Source organism: Halyomorpha halys, unplaced genomic scaffold (genome assembly GCF_000696795.3).
Source record: "Halyomorpha halys isolate HHAL.00 unplaced genomic scaffold, Hhal_1.1 Scaffold584.1, whole genome shotgun sequence".
NCBI lineage: Eukaryota > Metazoa > Arthropoda > Insecta > Hemiptera > Pentatomidae > Halyomorpha > Halyomorpha halys.
The window spans coordinates 622976-641832 of NW_027116544.1; the positions used below are offsets into that span (position 1 = coordinate 622976).

Here is an 18857-nt window from a genome sequence, read left to right on the forward strand (position 1 = left end):
AAATTAAAAATTCTTCACGATCGCAATATTTCAATTTCCCAAGTATTTCATATGTAAGTAACAGAGAATGAAATGACGGTAATAATTACATTTGTGATGTATAAATAAAAAATAATTAATTTAATTTCAATTAACGGACATTACAGAATTAGATTTAAAAATAGAATTATCCAATCAGCAGACTTCATTTAAAGTTAGGACGTGTCTCCGTCAGACTAACTACATAAGAAAATAATTTCGAATTATCCACTAGAAAATAAATCTTTAAAAACAAATAAATAAACAAAATAAGGGATAAATTTACATCCTTTGGTGTAAAACAGACGAGGGATCCCCAGATATAGATACTCTTACAATCCTAAATATATTCAGGCATAATACCCTTTCTTACAGAATAATTCATTAATCTCCCTTACTATTATTCAATACCCAAATAGTGACAGAGATTAAATCAATCTAACGGCTATTATCCCGGGAGAGCGATAATAAATTATGGAATAGCCCTGAGGAATAAATGGGTGGGTATCTGCCAGGGGATGGTTCAGAACGGGAGGGACGGATTGAACAAATGCAATCAATTATCTGATAACAGCTCAATCAGCAGCAAGCCATCAGTCCATCAGTCCAATCCAGATGTAGCTATAGCGATGAGGATACTTCATCAATCCCAAAGCCCTTGTGGCCATGATATCCTCTTTCAGCATATTGTCTACTTATATAAAAAGTTCCGCCTAAATTTAGGCTCAATCGATGGGCTTTAATAATAGCTCTGCGACTAAAGGAATCCCATCAGGTTCTTTATCAAATATTTTCGTAGAAAAACACTTAATCTAATATGATGAGAAATTTAATTGTATTAATATATCTATGTATGTATTGTACATACTAAAAATATCAGCAAGCTCTATTGACTTCTAACGTCATTCCTACTGTAAATATCTATAATAAAATTTTTACGTATCAGTAACATTCACTCACTGACTTATAGATCATGTATCTCAAAAACGAAAATATCTATGGTTGGGCCCATTGTGGAGTAGGTGTGAAATCAGGTTGGATTTCTAAAAACTAGATCTCAAAGCAGTTTAAAATAAATTATTTCTAAATACATAAAAACAAATTTGATTTAAAATTGACTAGATAGAACACTCTGGCAGATTGTAGCCACTCATTTGAAATATAATAAGATTCCTTATAATAAAAATAATCATAAAAATGCCCAATAAAATGAAACTGTTAATAATCATTTCAGTTATGTTGAAGATGTACTAAAAAGCTGAGTTATAAAAAATCGAGTGTAGATTTGTTTTGAATTTCGTTAAAAAATAAAAACACATTAAAATCGGAGTAAATTGGCAAAGATGGATTAGTTGAAATTGTTACCCATATTTTTTAAAAGTATTTTGGGATGTTCCCCTAGGGATTCGGTTCACTTTTGTATTATGTTTTACACAAAAACTCTGAGGGTTTTCGCTTTAGCTCATGTTGGTAAAATATCTAAAGTAGTGTTCCCTAACGGGGTTCTGCGAAATAATTTAGGGATGGGTCATTCCACGTCAATTCAACAAAGTTTTAAACCTTATTGTTCCAGAATTTCTTCAAATTTTGCACAGGTGATATAGTACTAGGTACAGAATTTTTTTTGGCCAAGACTCCCATTGGAGTCCTATACTGCCTAACCATGGTCGGGGGTCAAAGTTATTCATTTTGTGGGACCGCCACTCAATGAAAAAAGTCAAATTGGTAAAACAGTGTATTAACCACTGAGCTACGGGTGGCCCAATTCAGAATTTTGATATTTTCCTACTTTTACCAAAAGAGTTCTGTCATCAAAAAAGAACCACTGATCTTTAGTTAGTTCTGATACTTGAGCTGGTTGCGCTTTGGAATGTAGTTTGTCCAACAATTTAAACGACGACAGCAATTTTGCGTTGCACTTCTTTCAGTCTGGATTGCAACATGCTTTCGATGACTTCGTTTATTAGTATCAATCCAATAATTTAGAGTTACATGCCAAACTTTCAGTTTAGAAAAATCGAGGGATTAGGTTTATGCATCTGCCTAAAAACATTTAAAGTTAACCTCGAAGAGCATTGCAATGAACATAAAATTGAGTAAAAGATTTATTAACATTTATGTAACCAAAACACAAAAAATTGGTATCAAACATTCAATCGTGTTATTTAACCTACATACACAATAGGGGTATTCGTGATGTTGTGTTAAATGTTAAATGTTTCACCATGTTAAATGTTATAACTATAAGATTGTGAGCAGCCCTATTTAAAGTCATGTTAAACGTTAAATGCATAAGAGCCCCTAGCGGATTTTCTCAGCAACTTGTTGTATAAGCCTTTATGTTTATAACCTTCCTTCCAGACCCTCATGTTATTGTTTACTTCAGTTTTGATTTAAGTAATTAATTACAACATCCCTAGAGTGAGTGAAAAGTGGAATTTGTGTGAAAGTTTAGCTTATGAAATGAAATGAAAAAATAACTTTATTCTGGGACATATGTCCCCTAAGAATAATTACATGGTTCATATAGTGAGATTTTTATCTGGCGAGCGTTTACAAATTTTCAGATAGTAGAATGAAATTACATTGTTTTTTTTACTTTTTTTTTTTTCTCAAATGTATCATTAAAATTATCCATTCTGGTTTAATAACAGGGATATGAATACCACAAACACACGAAAGAACTGAGCTGTCACAACAACAAAAATGACGGCGATCTCAACTGGTCTATTGTGTGACGTCGTTCTCCATTTAACAGACCAAGTAACAGACTCTCAGCCATGTTAAATGTTATTTCGTTTTACCACGGTAAAAGAAGGCAATTTTTTTCGATTTAACAAGAGTTTTTCCATTTAACACGCTTTAACATGTTAAATCAAAGATCATGAATACCCCTAATATGTGTATGTATTTACTATAAAGTTAGAGTTGAAATGTCCAATTAAAAAATGACACTAAACATTTATCATTAACGAATAATTATACAGCAATAAAGCTAGGAAAAAATCGGCAAACATAATTTATTTTTAAATTTAAACAGGAGTAAGCACTTTTTAAACTTAAAAAATTATAATTTTTTTTTTACAAAAACCCACCATAAATTTCATTAGAACATTATCAAATTAAAATCAGATTCAAAATTCAAGTCATCTTTATAAACTAGTTATAATAGGACCTCAACAATCCGAATACCTGATAGTTCTGGCGATGCGGAAAGCCCAAGGGATTATTAAAACCACTAGCTAATAAAGTAAAATAAAATAAATAAAAAAAAAATTTTGATAATGTAAATAGAACTTATAGAAGGTAAATCTCTTATTTACAGTTTATTCCGAACCATATATATTACACCGCTTTACTATCCAGGCAGCTGAGTAAAGAAAGGCAGGGGAACATTCCATGAACCACTAGATAACATACATAGGTTTACAGATAAACAAAATAATGAAATAGAAAAATTCATTATCTATATTGCTATACTTCCTTATCCTGTAATTTTAAACGATTTGCGTCACTCCTAAAATGTCTATTGACAACCACGAGACACAATCACTGATAAAGTAGTGAAAGTGAAAAGCCTATGGAATCTCCAATGACATATTCGAGATTGTTATGATTGGATATATTATGCTCAGATGGTTTAAATACACAAAACACAAGGTTGTACAAACCAACGAAAATGTGAGACCACCAATAATTATTGAATTATAAATATAATAAAGGAAAATTAAGAACACAAACCCTTACTAAAATGTAAGCATTGCCAGAAACAAACTACTCAAGATAAAAATCTGCCTCACTTTTAAATAATTGATATACCAAAAATATGAATTACTATAATTACTAACAAAATACAAACAATGAAGATTGTAGATCTAATCTAAGTTATTTTTGATTAAAATGTATCTTATATAATCTTAACTAATATAGAACCTTGGCCGAACTGTACATTTACTGTTTATTTTTATTTATTTTATTTTTTTTTAGTTCATTCAAATTAGACCATATTTCAATAATTACAACTGATGTCACTTATCAATTTATTCAAATGTCGTGAAACATGTTTCATCAATAAACGAGGGTTGTAATGGAACAATCAGTTTTATAACAGAGAAGTTATAAAATGTTAAATAATTTTTTTGAAATATTATATACTAGAAACTTACCTCACACGTTAGCAAGAAAATCTGTATTTTAAATCGTACGATCAAAGATTTACGATTTAACAACACTCATATCTTATTATGGAATTCTTCAGTAAATTAATAAGCAGCACAAACAAGATAACAAACTTTAAAAAAAGTAAGCAAATACCATCAGTACTTCGTGATAACCATTCTAGTTTACTAATATTCAATAAATGCAAGAAGTTTAACCAATTACGGCTTCGAAATTAGCTAAGTATAAGCAACCAAATGATAAGGTTCGTAGGTTAGGAATTTTTTATTATCAATCATATTATACATTAACGGACTGGAAGGAATGACACCTCTCGCAATAATTAAACCAACTGTTGTAAAATATTAGAAAATAAAGTTTACTACAATAGAAGTAGTAAACTTAAATTTTGAAATATTATAATTTTATTTGAAATTCTGGTTAGGTGCCCGCAACGCACAACATTCACTTACTTAATCTACATGGCTTCCTCAAATTAGTGGACTCGTGTTGATGTTTAGGCTATTTTTGTGGTTTTCGAAAAAACAAATCTAAAGATTAGAAAAGGCGAACATTAAGAACAAACAATTTTTATTTTTCTGTTGCTATACAAATTCGTATTTTAGGGTTTCTGAAGGTGGTAATAACAAGTATAAACTTTAAATTTAAAAGAATATAACAGGGCCCTGTTTCATAGTAAAGTACAAACTAATACTATTAGTCTTGTAGATTTATCTTGGTTCAATTACACAGATTTGTACAATAGTATTTTTTAATTCCTGTAATATCATTAATAGTCATCCCTATTATGAAAAAAATAAGTATTACTAGTTCTACTTAGTAGTTCTACACTTGTACTATGAACTAATACTATTTGCTTTCATTATGAAACAGGGCCCAGTTTGACAAAAAATAACTATGAAGAATAGGAAGATCGGGCGCCTTGGCTGTTTTTCCGGATTGAATCGTATGTATTTTTTTCTTTTTTCTCCTTTAGTTATAAATAAAATTCTGTAATATTTTGTATTTATACATTATTTATTATTGCTAACAATGTGAATTGGTTATTGTTTTAAACTAAACCATATTAAAGGTACTTCAGAGGAAGGTATTTTGAAAATACGGCATTAAAGTACTGTTAGACTATTGCAATGTGAATAATACCTATCTGGTATTAAAGAGCACTTAATTCCTCATTGATCCATTAAGTTTAATTAAAATCGTTTGTGCCATTTTGGAGGAAAAAATGTGAAAATTCAATACTATAAAGTGGGCGGTCGGCCGATTTTAGAGAACAAACTACTGTCAAATCCCACCCAGCCGTATTCTCGCCTTTAAGTATAACTTAAATAATTTAAGTCTTTTACAACTTTTCGACTATGAGACTGTTCGATGACACACACACACCATTTCGAACTGGGTTATTTAGACTCAGGGTACCTTGTATTTCCGAGGAAAACTCAAATTCGAAATTTTTATTACTTTCCCTTACTACACATTCCAGGTATAAAAAGTGAAAGTAAAAAAAAAAACAATAATAATATTGCTACTAATCATAGATAAAACCAGAAATTGTGGAAGTATCCAGCAATATTTAGATTATCTAGCAACAATGAGGAATACAAATTCAACAATTATTTATTAAAACATATTTATAGGGAAGTTCTGTTCACTTTTTCTTACAGGATATTGTGTATATGAACTAAAATTTAATCTAGAACAAAACTAATCCATAACCTAATTGGATCTAGAATATTTGGGAAAAAATTATTCTAGAGTGTTTGAAGAATACAAGGGAAACTATTTTAGAGTTTTTGAAGACAAAGGCAGAACCTAGAGAACGAAGAACACTAAATTATTTTGGAGTAATTGAAAATACAGGGAAAACAAATGTTAAATTTTCTTCAAATTGAGTTATTGGTTGGTAGAAATGAATGAAGGAAAGCACCATCTTTCTATAAGGACAAATATGTGAACAATAAAAATTGTTCCTTATCAGTTAGAAATGGATTCGAAAAATACCTTCTTTAGGAAAAAAAAACAGCTTTATCCACGCATAGATGAGAAAACAAGCGATATCTATAACTTAATGAACTCTTAACACTTAAAATTAATTTAATAGGAAAAACTAAAATTTTTAGGAATCTTAAAAGTTTAGAAAGATAGAAGAGAATAACGAATTAAAGATATTCACGTTGATTGCCACAGTTATGAAAATATAGCAATATGGATAGAAGGATAGAAGCTTCTCCAGTTACAAACAGAATAATTAATGCTCGGTTATATTTAGTTTTTTTAATTATTAATTAATCGATAAATAATTTAAACTTGGGTAATAAAATGATTATTATAAAAATATCTTTAAATTCTGGATGAGAAAACTAAATACTATTTCGAAATGACTTTTTTTCCCTCCTGGAAACCAAAATAATTTTTAGCTAAAACATTTTCTGGAAACAGGTTTTTGCAGTTTTTTTTCCATTTAATGCACCTAACGAAATATGATAATTTCATACTCACTCATTTCAAGATACTAAATCCATATTAATTTATTATTTAAATCACAAATATAATGAATTAAAGACATTGATGGTCACAGTTAAGAAAATTTATCAATATGACAAGAATCTTTTTCAGTAATATACAACAAAACAATTAACAGAGGGTCATATTATTTTTTTATTAATTATTTTTAAAAGGTTTAATATAAGCTAATAAAATACCTTAAAATTCCCGATGAGAAAACTAAATACCATTTGGAAACGAACACTGAAATATATAATGAAAAAGTTCACAACACTTGGGTTTTAAACACTCGAATATTACATACCTATGTAACAACAACCACCAAGAAACTCACGGCATGTGACTGAAGAATTTTAAATAGAACACAATACAAAATATGTGATTATTATTAATACTGTCATAAAAATCGATAGTGTCTTTATCAAATTTGATATAAATAATCAGACGAAAAATGGTTCAGAAACAGTTAACCCAATTTTATGGGGTAAACAGCTGATAACTAGGTGTTCGTGGATGACGTAAAACATTCTGATTTCAAAATAAATAATATTTCAATGCTGCAAGTCTAAACAATTTTATAATCATAGAATACAATTAAGAATATTATTAAATATTAAGAATTACATTTACGGCTAAAACTAAGCAACTTAATACTTAAGAAAAACGTTCAAGGTTAACATGGGAATGTGGAAACAATTAAGTAACCGTTGACGATATATAGGACACTGTCGAATGAGGAATCATAACTGACGAAAATACATGTAAGTAATTTACAAGGACTAAAAAAACAAAGAGAAGGAAACCACTAATAACCTTTTACCGATGTGTGGGAGCAGCAAGGTCCTTTGCCTTCAACCACACTTCTAACAATAATGATTCATCGCTAAAAATTAATAGAAACAGGACGATGGAAAAACACATGATGTGACACAAAATTAAAAAAAATAAATAAATATTTTACTTATTTTAAAAGATATATCATAAATATCAAATATAATAGGGCTTTTAAACCGTGAAATACAATTTCTGAGGGAGATTTGAGAGAAAAAAAATGTAAAGTTCAACGAAAAAAAAATTTATTATTTGAGAATGTGGACTGGTTTATATAAACTTTTTTAACAGTAGATGTTACATTATTACAAATTATTTTCTCTTATTTTATTTTGGTATACCAAAATTTAACTAACATTGAACTTCTGAAATGTAAATATTCGAAAGAAATTAATGTTAATTTTTAAATAAAATAGATATAATGTGCTAGAATGCAGCTTACTAAACTCCAACACTATAATTATCCTAGAGTATCTGAAAATGTTCCTTAAAAGTGAGTGAAACCCTACAAAGAACTTATTTTAGAAAAAAATACTTAACAAAAAAACTAAGCAACGCTTTTATATGCTGCTCAATTATATATATCACAAACTCAATTAGTAGACAGATGGAACATCATGAATGAGATAATACACTTGAACCTAATACTATACAAAAGATGAGCAGAACCTATATCAGCAAACACGGTTATCCTGTTTCACGACAGGTTGTTACCTAATTACCAATTATTTTAGCCCCGATATTTGTAAGGGTCGACTAATATCAAATTTTTGTAGATGGCGGTTTGGAGTTTGTATCCAAGCTGGATATAAGATAAAAATCGGCACTAAGTTAATCGAGGGATATCAATATGTTTAAAAATATAAATCCTACCATAGCCACTATTATGGATATCAGAGGATTTAAGAAATATATACAAACTCATTATTTTACAGAACGAGAAGTAGGAATATTTAAAAACAATATTATTCCCTGAATTCCACGAAGCATCCTTGACAAGTACATCTTCTAAGGATTCGAACTTAGGAAAATGATTTTTCCTCATATCTCCTATCTCTCCGAGTACTTTTTTCATAATAAAATATTTTTAAGATCATTTTTTTACGATAAAGAAAAGTAATTAAACCGCAGTTTGATATAGTTTTTGGGTACACTTAACCCAAAATTCAATGCTAATGAGTCAGGAAATGAATCAGTAGTTAGAGATACCTTGCATGGCCCTAATGTCGAGACAGGTAACCTCTATCCAACGGTTATAGTCTACAAGCTCATGTACTGTTGCGAGAATGATTTTTTTTTTTAAGATATACTAAATTGGGTACGATCGTGCAATCGGAAAAGTTTTTTTTTTAGATTACTTATATTATGGGAATAGTTAATTTACAGTGAGAATTCGTAAGAAAATGGTGTATTTCAGAAATATGATTACATTATGGGATTAAAATGGCAACTATGACATACATAATCATGCATTATTATAATTAATATTAGGTAATTTGCTGGTTGTGGCATAGTATTTAATTAAAGATTGTGTTGAAAATAAAAGGATTTTTTTTTTAAATCAATAGTTTGAAAGGAAGGTTAATGACTCTAACTATACAGTGTTACGGAATGTGTAATTTAATAAACTTTAAAATTAATGTTAAAGCCCCACGTATTTGACTTATGTTGCAATTATTTTTATTTCTCTTGTTAGCCCGATAAGACGAAAACAAAAATGAAATAGAAAAAAAATCAGCAGAAAAAAGGAGGATTAGCGGTTACCCTGAAACAGATGCGGTAGAAGATGGGACAGGCATCGTCAAAAGAGGCAGGCATTGGGCGAGCCACAGCAGCGGTACTGGAGTTACCTGGCAGCTGGAGGTCGTATCAGTGAGTCATCAGGAGCCCGGAGTGTGGTCTGTCGTGTCGGGAGAGGAGGCGTTATCGCAACACGGCACGGCGGCTCCAGCTCAATACGCATATCACTGATACAATAAATACATCGACAGAAATATCTTGGCATTAATTAATATGTGATGCGTCATATAATGAAAGTACGAAATCCGATAGATATTTCATTTTATAGTGGCGTAATTCAGAAATTGAATTGAGATGATTGGGACAAAACGAAAATAAATAAAATACTTAATAAAGATAGAAAATTGTCGAAAAATATTTCATATTATTTATTTATTGAAATTTTCAATTGCACTATAAAAATAGACAAGTAAATGAAATGCTAATTATGTTATAATGGTATGATACAGTCTTGTGGAGAATCAATCCATTCAAAAAAATCCAATAACATTTATGAAGTAGAAAGTCTCAAGGCCATCTTCTTTTAAGACATCTTGGAGGATTATCAGGTTTTAAAGTAATCATAGAAGGGTTGATATCTGGTTCAATCCAAATTGGCAACATATGAAACAATGTAGTCCTTATGGATGATTTTATTCGTGACGAACTACGGAGCGCTAAGGATTGTAGGTTGTAAGAATAGTATACGAGAGGAATTCGATGGAATTAGTGGAACCTCAAAGCTCCAATCCGTAAGCCTTATATAGGCCTTATTACGGTCACGTAAATAAATGTTTTTTAATAAACAGGAAAATCATAACGCATGTCGGTAAGTGTTTTCGGAATCGACGAGCAGTTTCGTCTCTTCAGTCTTGTATGCGGGTCATTACATACTTATTTTGGATAGGAGAGATGTGCGATACTCATAACACTGAATCCATTTAAGATATACACTCTGTAAAACTAACCCGTCAAATAATGTTTAATATAAAGTTCAAGCCTGGTAATCAACTGGTGAGGAAACCAACTACCAGGGAAAGAAAAAATACAAGAAAAGTGAGGTAATCATAAAATTATTGTATTCAAGCTTCTTCAATACTTATGGGTAATATTTCATCAACCAATTAATAATCTAAATCTGACAATAGTTAAGGAAAAGATTAAATATTTTATTTTAAAACTTAAACCTTCAAAATACAGAAATGTCCATTTCATGATGGTAAAACTTAATTCTGAATAAGTTAGTACAAAATATATTTTCCTAAACCCTTTTATATTTTTCCATAATCCTCCTTTTATTTAAAATAAATTCCAAGCTTCTCAAAATGCTTGGATCCCAATGTAGGTGAAAACAACTATGCACGCAATGAACATTAGATCAAGGGAGAAGCAGAAAATAAATGGGAACAGATGAAGAAGTAATTTCCAGTGTCTTGGACAGAAAACACAAAACATGAAAAGATTTAAAAGTAACCATGTTTGAACAAATGCATCCAGTGGGCAAAAGAAAATGAAATAGTGTTAAGTCAGGAACATGATTTTTAAATTACACATCTATGGAAAAATCGGATTGGAGAAAACATATGTTGTTCGTGTTTGAAAAAATATTTTTCAGATTCAATGCTGAAGCAATTACGGTTAGAGGCCTTGAAATAGAAGATTTCAAGTTATATATAAACAAAAATTTCAGATTATTTCACAATAAAATAGTTTAAAAATACATTTCTGAACAATGAGTAATTATTGTAAAAATCTTTTTATTTAAATACATTAATAATTTTTGTTTCTAAATTGATTTGATATTTATGAAGTGATCTTTTTCTTCTTCTTCAGTAATCCGACTTTTTAGCTAATCCGAAACCCCTTTGTATTGAGTTCGCTGTATTGATTTAAATATATACTTTTTTAGAACTAAAGAAGAATACTATGCCTTTTTAATTTATATTTACATACAAGCAATGTCATAATACGTATACAACTGCAATTTAACCTCGACCATAATACTCTTGAAAGCTGAAATAACAAAGGTGATTTCAGTTACTGTAGTAAATTATAATAATAGGAGAACGTTTGTCGCATCAATAGTGATAAAAAATGTAATAAAACATTTGTAAAAGATAAAATAAAAACGTAATTCAATATCCTTATGGAAGATAAAAGTTTGACACATATAACGGTGTAGCTAGGAAATTCTTTGTACGCCATATATTTTTGTCAGAGTCCCTATTTGTTTTTGTTTTTCAATTTCTTTTTTGTTGTGTGTGACCAGTTTGTTTATTATTCAAGTGACTAGACCGTTCAACTCAAGTTGATTGGACACTGTTCCAGGACAAACCCCTAGGGGAAAAAATTCTCAGGGGTGCCCTAAATGGAGAGGGATGTAACCATTGCGGCATAGAACAGTTCATGAAAATTAAAAATATTAAACCCTATATCTTTTATATTTTTACATAAACAAGATAAATATTTTTAAATGACTTCAGATGCTTGTAAATACACAGTTTTTACTTATTTTATTTATTTTTTTTAATCTGACTTCAATAACAGATAGGTTATTGCTGGAAGTGTTTTAACTACTTCAAACAAAATAACGAGGAATAAAGGAGAAAACTGCATTTATAGAAACACTTCAACTTCAGAATGAGTAACACATAATTTACGTGTTTAACAGAGTAATGCTTACAAATAAAATAAATAAGATAATAAACTACATGATCCAGGTTGATAGGACGACCTTACCAACAGGTATGATATAAGCGAGAAAGGAAGGTCTAACGTTATCAGTAGAACGCGTACGCACAACAAAAATATAAGTTTAAAAAATGATCTCATAACGTAACAATTTTTATATTGTGTCATAATGTATCATTGTCACGCAATACTTAAAATCAGGGACTCAATCATTACCCATTAAAAACAGGAAAATACAGTGCTATGGCGCATTATAGATGATTAAAAGAAATCAATTTATGGCGCATTATGGATGATTAAAAGAAATCAATTTATGGCGCATTATGGATGATTAAAAGAAATCAATCATCATATCATGCCACTTATGATTATTTTATTTTTAAAAGCTCGTAAGGAAAATTAAAATAAATCACAAATCATTTTCCTCGTCATCTAAAAACAATAAACAGAATATTAAGGATTTTCGTATATGATGAAACGTGTGTCATTCAATCAGGTCCACACTCAGCTTAAAAACTGCTCTTTTAACGACTTTAATACTGTTCTTAATAAAATTAATTAAAAAAGGTTAATCAATTTGAAGGGTTTGGATGATGAATCAATTGAGTTTAGTCAACGCAAATCCATAAAAGGTCATTTCCTATAAAAGATTCATAATGTACAGTTTCGTTTATTAATGCATACAAAATTGTAATTCATAAATTGACGAAAATTTTTGTGAAAAGGGTAATTCTGGATTTTTGGTGTTTATTATTTTGAAGTTAAAATGCTCGGTGCGGAGTTTATTATTTCCCCTTCCCAAGAGAGAAACAAACAAACATAGCCTCGCTGGTATTCCACTACGACAATAGATACACCAAGCGGACGAATTACGAGGTCACGAGGAAGGTAGGGCGAAACTGGGAAAAACGGGATCCGTCCGGACGATTGTGCTTTTGTGTTCCGATTCGTTAAACACTCTTCGGGATTCTAAAGTTGAAATGTTTGTTTAAAAGGAAAACTTTATTCGACCGTAAAAATGATGGAACGGAATGATGAATATGGGTTTTGCTTCAGAAATCAGAATTACAATTCGGCTGCCCAACAATTAACATCATGACTGCAAATATTATACTGAATGTTCAACGATGTAAATAAAATGCAGAGAAATCAAGTAACATATAAATATAATTTTTACATTTTTTCATAATAATTTTTAATTATTATAATAATAATAATCATAATTTTATATTTTTTTCATTCATTTACTAATGATGAAATAGGTCATCCTAAACCAATGTAATGAATGTCTTTGGTAGCAAACTTATTTAATTTTCTCAGAAATCTGGAGAAAACAAAAATATTTCAGCTGAAAATTACATATCATTATAATTTATATCGAATAATAAAAAACATTCATGCAATTCTAGAACTATATCGTTATATATTACATAATTCAATAAGTAAAGGTTTTTTTCTTTTTAGATTTGATCTATACCTCAAATTTGAGCAAAATTAGGAAAATAAAAATATGTACAACAGTCCAAGGAACAACCGAAGTAGGAGGTTTACGACCATATCGCTAGGCCTAATAATTATGCATGCTACTCATTCCACACATGATTTAATTTGTTTCATTATAACTGTTTTTACAAGGTATGTTGTTTAGTATTCATAGCCGAAAACCCCCCAAAAAGACCTATAATTTCTGATTCGTTAAATTATCAAACCAATTAGCAGCTTAGAATCCGTTTTAGGTCAGCTAGAAATGCGTTCTAGTGCTAAGTTTAAATTCATAAGCAGTACTTACCTCAATTTTGGGCAACATTTGAAAAATAAAAAAATTTAAAACATTTAATAGGAAAATATAAAGATTTACTACTACTACTACTAGACCGAATTAACAAGTTATGGTAGTCATTTGACACATATTTTAATTACTTACACTGTAACTAGTTCTATAGTATGCATCGTTTAATAGTTACAGCCGAAAAAAAACAACAAAAAAATACCTAATTCGTTACTTAATAAAATTAATTAACTAATTTTTAAGAGTTTTAGAACCACCAGAAATGGTTTCCGGAGCTCAGTGTTACAGAAACTAATGTAAGTACCCATAGATATGATTACATTCATGTCAAGTCTATTTTATTGTGAAATATCACATTTGTTCATGAGTTTGCTAATTAATTCTAGTTTGAGCATGCTAATTAATTCAAACTATTTCCAAATAGAAAAAAAAAAAATGAATGTTCAAAAAATAAATATGAATTCGGATATTACACGAAGGATAAACTCTTTTCAGTCCGAACTTATATTCCTCACCATCCATTGAAGCTGTGTCGCGTGCAACCTACCAATCCTATCCTTTACGCGTGGTGATGTCATCGGAAAGTGAATTTCAGAAAGATGACTCCACCTTTTGCAACATATCCTGCCTTCTAACGAAATTAAAACCACAATACCATCAAATCATGAACCGCAAGGAACATTGCGTTTAAACTAGAGAGTATTAAATAAAACTATTAGTTAGGGTCGAGTCTAGAAAACAAATCTTTTTTTTCAATAACTGCATAATTATCTTTCTAATTCTTTATCATAAATTATTTTAACATACGAATGAACCATTAAGAATGATTTGTTAAAAAATAAGAGAGTGAAACGGCTTAGCAAAGTCATACAAACTGTAAATATAAAGAGTTAAAAATATAAACCTTTAATTTTTCATAAAATTTATGGTTTTCGCTATTTTCATCAACTATTTAATAATATTTCTCCTCTATCAAAATTATGTTGTTTTTATTTTCGTTCTAACATAACTACCACTGAGCGGTTACATAATCTGTACATGCAGGGTTAAAAGTATAGATTGTTGCTGAACTATTTAATAAAATCTAAACATCACAATGTTTAGTAAACTGTTTTCCAAACAGTATTAGATTAACAAATATTATACATTTAAAAAATGTTTAACTGACATATTTAAGAAAATCACAATCAATGTGATTTTTATATTAAGTGCGGTTCAGGAAGAAATATGGATGGTAAGTTAAGAAAATCGTTCAAAAACATTTTTTGAGGTCCAAATAACGAATTTCAATTTCGTGGCTTCATTTTTTCCACCGAGACCTTTATATGGTATCCATTAGGCTTCACTAAATTCCGTCTCATAATTTTATTCGCATTCAATTTAAAAAGGAAACGATAATTGAAAAATAAAAAATTAGTCAACATTGTCCGTAATTTTCTCTTCTTTGATTCGTTTTAATTTAAAATGAAACTTGGAAAAATACATGGTTCTCAAAACATTAACAATAATTTTAAAGATACAAAAAAAAAAATGTTTGCTTATTATGAAGGTCAAAAAGATGAAATTTTAATAAACCCTAAAAAACACAAATGTGCAAATTTTCAGGAATTCATTTGACTTCTGTATCCTCATTAATGGGCAATTTAATTAAATCAAGTTAAATTTCGAATAGGTTGATTTTTTTGAAAAACAAAATATTGTTTTCCAAGCGGTGGAAGAACAGAAAATCTATTTTTTTTTTTTTTTTAATAACTGCTTTTTAATTCCTAATCATAAATTATTTTAACATACGTACAGCACGAATGGACCATCAAGAATGATTTGTTAAAAATTAGGAGAGTGAAACGGCTTAACAAAGTCATACAAACTGTAAATATAAAGACTTCGAAATATAAACCTTTAATTTTTCATTCAATTTATGGTTTTCGCTATTTTCATCAAATATTTAATAATATTTTTCCTCTTTTTAAAAGGACAATTTAACTAAATCAAGCTAAATTTCGTTTCTGTTGATGTTTTTGAAAAAAAAATTTCCTGTTTTCTAAGCGGTGGAAAAACAGAAAAAAACATTTTTTTTTTTATAGATATCTCAACATTTAAACTTAAAATTTGTAACCAACGTGCCAACACCCTTAATATAAAATTTTCAAAACTTTCTAGGTAAAAATACAGGACAGGACTAAATGATTATTAAAAAAAAATTCGTTCTAGTTTAAATTTCTTTTCTTAAAAAGTTCACAATTTCTTCAAAATTGATAAAGGTCATTGCGCTTGGTATAAAATTATATTTTGATACAATATCATAAATATATATAATATTAATTTGGTATTGTTGAATTAATACTTTGAAATTTTTCTGCACTGATACTTGGTTTAATTATTTACTATGCTATGAAATGATTATAGTTTTCATTCAAACTAAATATATGTATGTATAAATGTGTGTGTTTACATATATATAAAAACTCAAAACCCCAATAAAAATATTTTTAAAACTAAGGCCTTGATTAAAGGGCAATAGGGAACAAAGAATGCCTGTTATTTTATAGAGGCATTGGAAACAGGACAAGCAAACAGGATTCATTTGAGGTCCTTAAGGAGTGACTAGGAAGATCGTTAAGTCCTTTCTCTGGGCTGCCTACGCTCCTTTTTCCCAAGGACAATGGTCTTCAAGAATAACAAAGGAGTGACTAATGTTTAATAGTAAAAAAAGAAAATATTGGTTATATTAGTTTATAACGAATAAACCGGGGACATAGATAAATGTGTAAATGAACAGAATGCACATATATACAGAAACTAATTGATATCATGATACTATACATTTAATATTATAAGTGATTTTAGTTTAACATAATGAACTATGTCTAATTTGTTTTTCGTCATCATTGTTAATATGTAAATTAGAATATGTAAATTTCCTTGTTTTGATCATAAAAAAACTTAAAACTTAAGTCAGAAAATAGTTAAAATTGTTAAGTTTTTACAAGCTAAGAAAATTTTGAAATTTGCAAGATTCGTCCACCAAAATATATTTTTTAAAGCAGATTATAGAAACTATGCATGGGGGAGGTAAAAAATAATACAAGTCACAATCCAAAATGGGTAAATGTTAAACATCTTATCCTCTTGTTAATCATCATCATTATACCTTTTTTTATATTTGTTGTTACTTTTACACTGGATGTACCTAATATTTATTGAGAACTTTTATGTATATAAACAATAATTACACTTTCTTATTAATTATTGTTATTTATTTTTTTTAAAAGAAGTCATATTACTCATATGATGGTGATATGGTTAACATGATAGATGGTTTTACTTTATTTGTTTTTTATAAATAAATATTTGGATGTCTATAATACTTACTTAAACGTTGTACTTATTGTATAAATATAATTTTTTAATTAGATAATAGTATATGATATTTTATTTTATCCCGAATAATTAAAGAATATTATTATGTATACGATCCACGTGTATTTTGGTCATTTTATGACTTATACAACTCCTTATACTTATACTATACTTATATAATAACTTATACATTCCTCCCCGAAAAATATAATCTCCTTATTTTTTTTAGTATTGATGTGCCATTAATACATCAACAGTCTATAAATTTATTTCTTCCCATAAATATTCCCCCAAGCTACTTTATAGCTCTCTTTATTACATCGATAACTTACTTTACAGTGATGCTAAGTACATCTTCACTAGCTTTACGAAAAATACAGGTTCTCTCTTTCAGGAAAATTAATTGAAAAGTTGTAATTTTTCAATTACCTAGAGAGAACCTTTTATTGTATTGCCGGTAAAGTTAGTATATCTTTATTTTTAAATAGATCTAAAGCTCAGTATTTAATATTGTTCTTTTAAGTTTATTATTTTGATTTTGATTTTTTTTTTAAATTATACAAACGTTTATTGCAGAGGTTATAGTAGATTTGGACAAAATTTATCTATAAATAAAATTAAGACTAAATTTCCATAGTTATTATATTATTATATCCATAGTTATTAATGGTTCATGGACTACAGTGTTAATTCAGTCATAACTATAATTCATTTTTGACTCTACACTATGAAAGTAATATAATGCATTAAGTTCTGAGGTTTGCATACAAGTTATTGAAGTGTTGAAAACAAGAACAAACTGCAACAAGAGTGCATATACATGCCATACATTTGATGCATGGAAAGTTTATAAAACGCTTGGCGCATTATTTGCTAGTAAGACTAGTAATATATATATAAATTATTTTATAAATGTTATATAATGAAAACATAAATTAACATTTCTAAATAATTGAAAACCTTTTTTAAGTTCATGCCCTTATTTTTTTTTAGGTTTATAATTTACAAAATTAATTAAAAGTAGTCATGGAATAATATATATATTAATAAATATTTTTGAAAATAATCATAATTAAAGAAAATCGATGAACTTTTATTTCTGGATTTTGTAAAACGACGCGAAAGTAGGTTGGACAACGAGAACTATCTATATCCAACGGCCTTGCCTCTTCGCCCCAGGGAGCTAATCTGGAATTTTCCCGGTTACAATTCTACTCAAGTAGGAACTAGTCAAGGTGAAATTTTTCAAGAAATTTGTTAAACCGCAACATATAAAATCTAAAAAATAACCTCCTGTACTTTGAAAGTTGGGGTCTACTAGTGTGTGAAGAAATGTGCAATTAAAACATTATTATAACTGAAAATGGCATATTAACTTTTCCCTTTAAATTTTAACAAATTTACATCCCCTTTAAATAAAATTCATGCATATATATATATAAAATCTGTATTATACTTAAAGAAATAGATCTACAAAAATATGAATGAATTCTGAAATGATTGTTTACTAAGTACCAATAAAATTCTACGTTATTTGAAAAAATACATATATAGAATTTTAACGCCTACCTAACCAAAACTTTTTCAACTAATTATAATAATTTCCTTAATTTAACTGGTTAGAATAAAATTATAGCTTGACGTATTTTTTGAAAATTTTATATCTAAGATGATGTTAAATAAAATTGAATAAAAATAATATGGT

At 28.8% G+C, this 18857-nt stretch overlaps 1 protein-coding gene across 5 annotated transcripts in view; it reads right to left on the minus strand.

The window, feature by feature from the left end:
• The window catches only part of GckIII (Germinal centre kinase III), a 142952-nt gene that overhangs the window by 91325 nt on the left and 32770 nt on the right, over positions 1 to 18857 (minus strand). The window contains exon 1 of one of the 5 annotated variants that reach the window (XM_067053294.1): positions 9298 to 9366. The exons of 3 other annotated variants lie outside the window; for them this stretch is intronic. In XM_067053294.1, coding sequence (XP_066909395.1) covers positions 9298 to 9351 — 54 coding nt within the window. In that variant the 5' untranslated portion in view covers positions 9352 to 9366. Of the gene's footprint in view, positions 1 to 4184; positions 4393 to 9297; positions 9367 to 18857 lie in introns of those variants that run through there. One more of the 5 variants, XM_014426562.3, reaches the window with a different exon arrangement.